This window comes from Oratosquilla oratoria, chromosome 31 (genome assembly GCF_046742065.1).
Source record: "Oratosquilla oratoria isolate Oo_2021 chromosome 31, ASM4674206v1, whole genome shotgun sequence".
Taxonomy (NCBI): domain Eukaryota; kingdom Metazoa; phylum Arthropoda; class Malacostraca; order Stomatopoda; family Squillidae; genus Oratosquilla; species Oratosquilla oratoria.
Window position 1 is genome coordinate 44,768,335 of NC_134807.1, and position 2,500 is coordinate 44,770,834.

The 2,500-nt window shown below is 49.8% G+C and overlaps 1 protein-coding gene across 1 annotated transcript in view; it reads right to left on the reverse strand.

The window, feature by feature from the left end:
* The window catches only part of LOC143041648 (uncharacterized), a 43,477-nt gene that overhangs the window by 2,164 nt on the left and 38,813 nt on the right, over nucleotides 1-2,500 (reverse strand). Inside the window, exon 4 of the mRNA XM_076213657.1 lies at nucleotides 1-1,620. This exon is cut by the window's left edge and continues 1,261 nt beyond it. Within this exon, the coding sequence (XP_076069772.1) occupies nucleotides 1-1,620 (1,620 nt within the window). The remainder of the gene's footprint in view (nucleotides 1,621-2,500) is intronic.

A 2,500-nucleotide genomic window follows, 5' to 3' on the forward strand; every position in this document is an offset into this window, starting at 1 on the left:
GATAAGTAGTCAACGAGTGATCGAAGAAATGTGGTGTATAGAGTTCTGACCATTGGTAATGAAGCGCCGGTGGAATTTGTGGCAAGCCACTTGATAGGGTTAAAACGGGCCTGCAGACGATCAAGGAGATCATTAACAAGGGGATGGATACGTTGTCGAGTCGGTATGGCTGGAGTGATCCGGGCTGGTACTCCAAGGTATGTGTACTGTGTGCAATGAGGGATAACATCACCTCCCATGTTGAACGTCGGTAGTGCTTGGAGAGTACGAGATGAAAATATTCTGCTCTTCTCAGGGGAAATGATGAGACCACAAGCGGTAGTTGACGTGTAGAAGCCATTTAGGACGAATTGGAGGTCAGCGGGCGAGTTGGAATGGATGCAGATGTCGTCCGCGTAGCAGAGAAGGGTTGTACCGGGAACGTTAGGAAGAAGTGAGAGTAAGCGGTGCATCAAGACGTTAAAAAGAAATGGACTTAGTACGCCACCTTGCGGGGTACCGAGTTTGAACTGCTCGTAGGAACTGCACACACCTCGAAAGAGAACACGTGACTTTCTGTTACTCAGATAACCTCGAATCCATCGAAGGAGGTTTCCTTGCACTCCGAAGGTAACCAGCTGGTCAAGAATTATTTCATGGTTGGCTACATCGAAAGCACTTTTGAGGTCCAGGAAGGCAACTACGCTGGTGGGAGAGAGGCGGGTGTAGAGCTCAGTAAGGCAGTGGTGCGTACTTCGACGTGGGAGGAAACCATACAGCTGCGGGGAGAGTTGACCTTGTAGACGATTCATGAGCCGGGCAAGGATGATACGTTCAAGCATCTTGCTGAAGCATGAAGTTAGGGAAATGGGCCTGAATTTATCAGTACCTGGTTTCGGTATCGGAACAATCGTGCTTAAAGTCCAGGCTGCAGGTACATGTCCACGAAGGAGGCAGAGGTTGAAGAGGCGAAGGAGGGGGTTGCCAGGAACTTCCAGTAGGAGTCGGAGCACTTGGTATGTAATGCCGTCATCCCCGGGGGCAGAAGTTTTTGTATTAGCCATGGCTAGTCGTAATTCATTCTCCGTAATCGGGACGTCGTCTTCTTCATCTGGGTGGAGAAGAGCAGCCATTAGGTGGAGATTACGGGTGTTGCGACGAGTGGAGAGTGCCTCTTGGATATGCGTAGGAAGATTGTAAGTCTGTGACTGTGACGACCATAAAGTAATGAGGTCCTGGGCGTAGGCGGCTGGACTGTGATGGAGGGCGCTGGGAGGTTGCTTCTTAACGACCCTTTTTACAAGGCGCCACATGGTCGCGATACTAGTCTGGTGATTTATGGAATCAGTGTATTTCTGCCAAGACTCTTTGTAGGCACAGTTCTGGAGGGCGACCATATTATCCCGTGCTATTTGGTACTGATGTAAAGAATCAGGTGTGGGTTGCGTCTGAAAAGTATGACCAGTAGTCTGTGTAGCTCTCTCCGCTTGGATAATACGGTGGTCCAACGTCCATGAGTGAGGTACAGGGCGGCGTGGTAGGTGAGCTTTGGTTACATAGCGGCTGTAGAAGTCGTGTGTGGTATTCACTAAGGACGTGTATAGTGCGTCGGGGGATAGGAAGTCAAATGTGGGAAGGAGACTAGAGATGTACGAGATATACGTAGGGCAATATTTAGGAGGAATGGATATACGGGTCCGGTGATGAGGAGTTGGAATCCGAGATGGTATGGAGTAGTATAAACTAAGAGCAATATGGTCGGAGAAGAGAGAAGGAATTGATTGACAGGCGACACGGGATGGCACGAGGCCAGACGTGATGATGTGGTCAACTGTGCCTCCACGTGCATGTGTGGCTCCACCAGTTTCCCATCGTGTGAGTCGGTACCGATGTATGTAGTTGAGTAGAGGGATTCCACTACGGTTGGGGACAGGGGAGGCATCACCAAGAGCAGGATGTCGAGCGTTGAAATCCCCCATATAAATCATTCCACGATTCGTAGGTACTGGGAGGGCAACAAGATTAATAACACCAGGGGCAGAGTATACGTTGCAAAGTCGAAGTTTACCATTGCCCACAGTGACTTCAATTAACTGAAAGGTCATAGTAGTATCCCTGGAGCATCGAAGGAGCTTGTGTGGCATGGATGCGTGGACGTAAGAAATGAGGCCATTCCTGGCTGGATGTATGTACGAGACATAGCCAGACAGCGTAGGTGCTGTGTCGCATGGCTGAGCACCACCGGGAAAGGCTTCTTGAATAAATATTATCTGGGGGTGATGGCGATGGACATATGTCTTCAGTGCAGTGAGTTTCGTGTTATGGCGTATTCCGAAAGCATTCCAGGAGATGACGTGAAGCGATACGAGATCAGAGAATCTTATTACTATGTGCTTTGCGAGAGCCGGAAGAGGTTGGTGTTTGAATGTGGGCGCTGCCAGGCGGAGCATGGGTAGAGGAGTTCAAAGGCGACGAGAGCTTTTCTAGATGGGAGGCAACTGTATCAAGTCGCTCTGTAAGG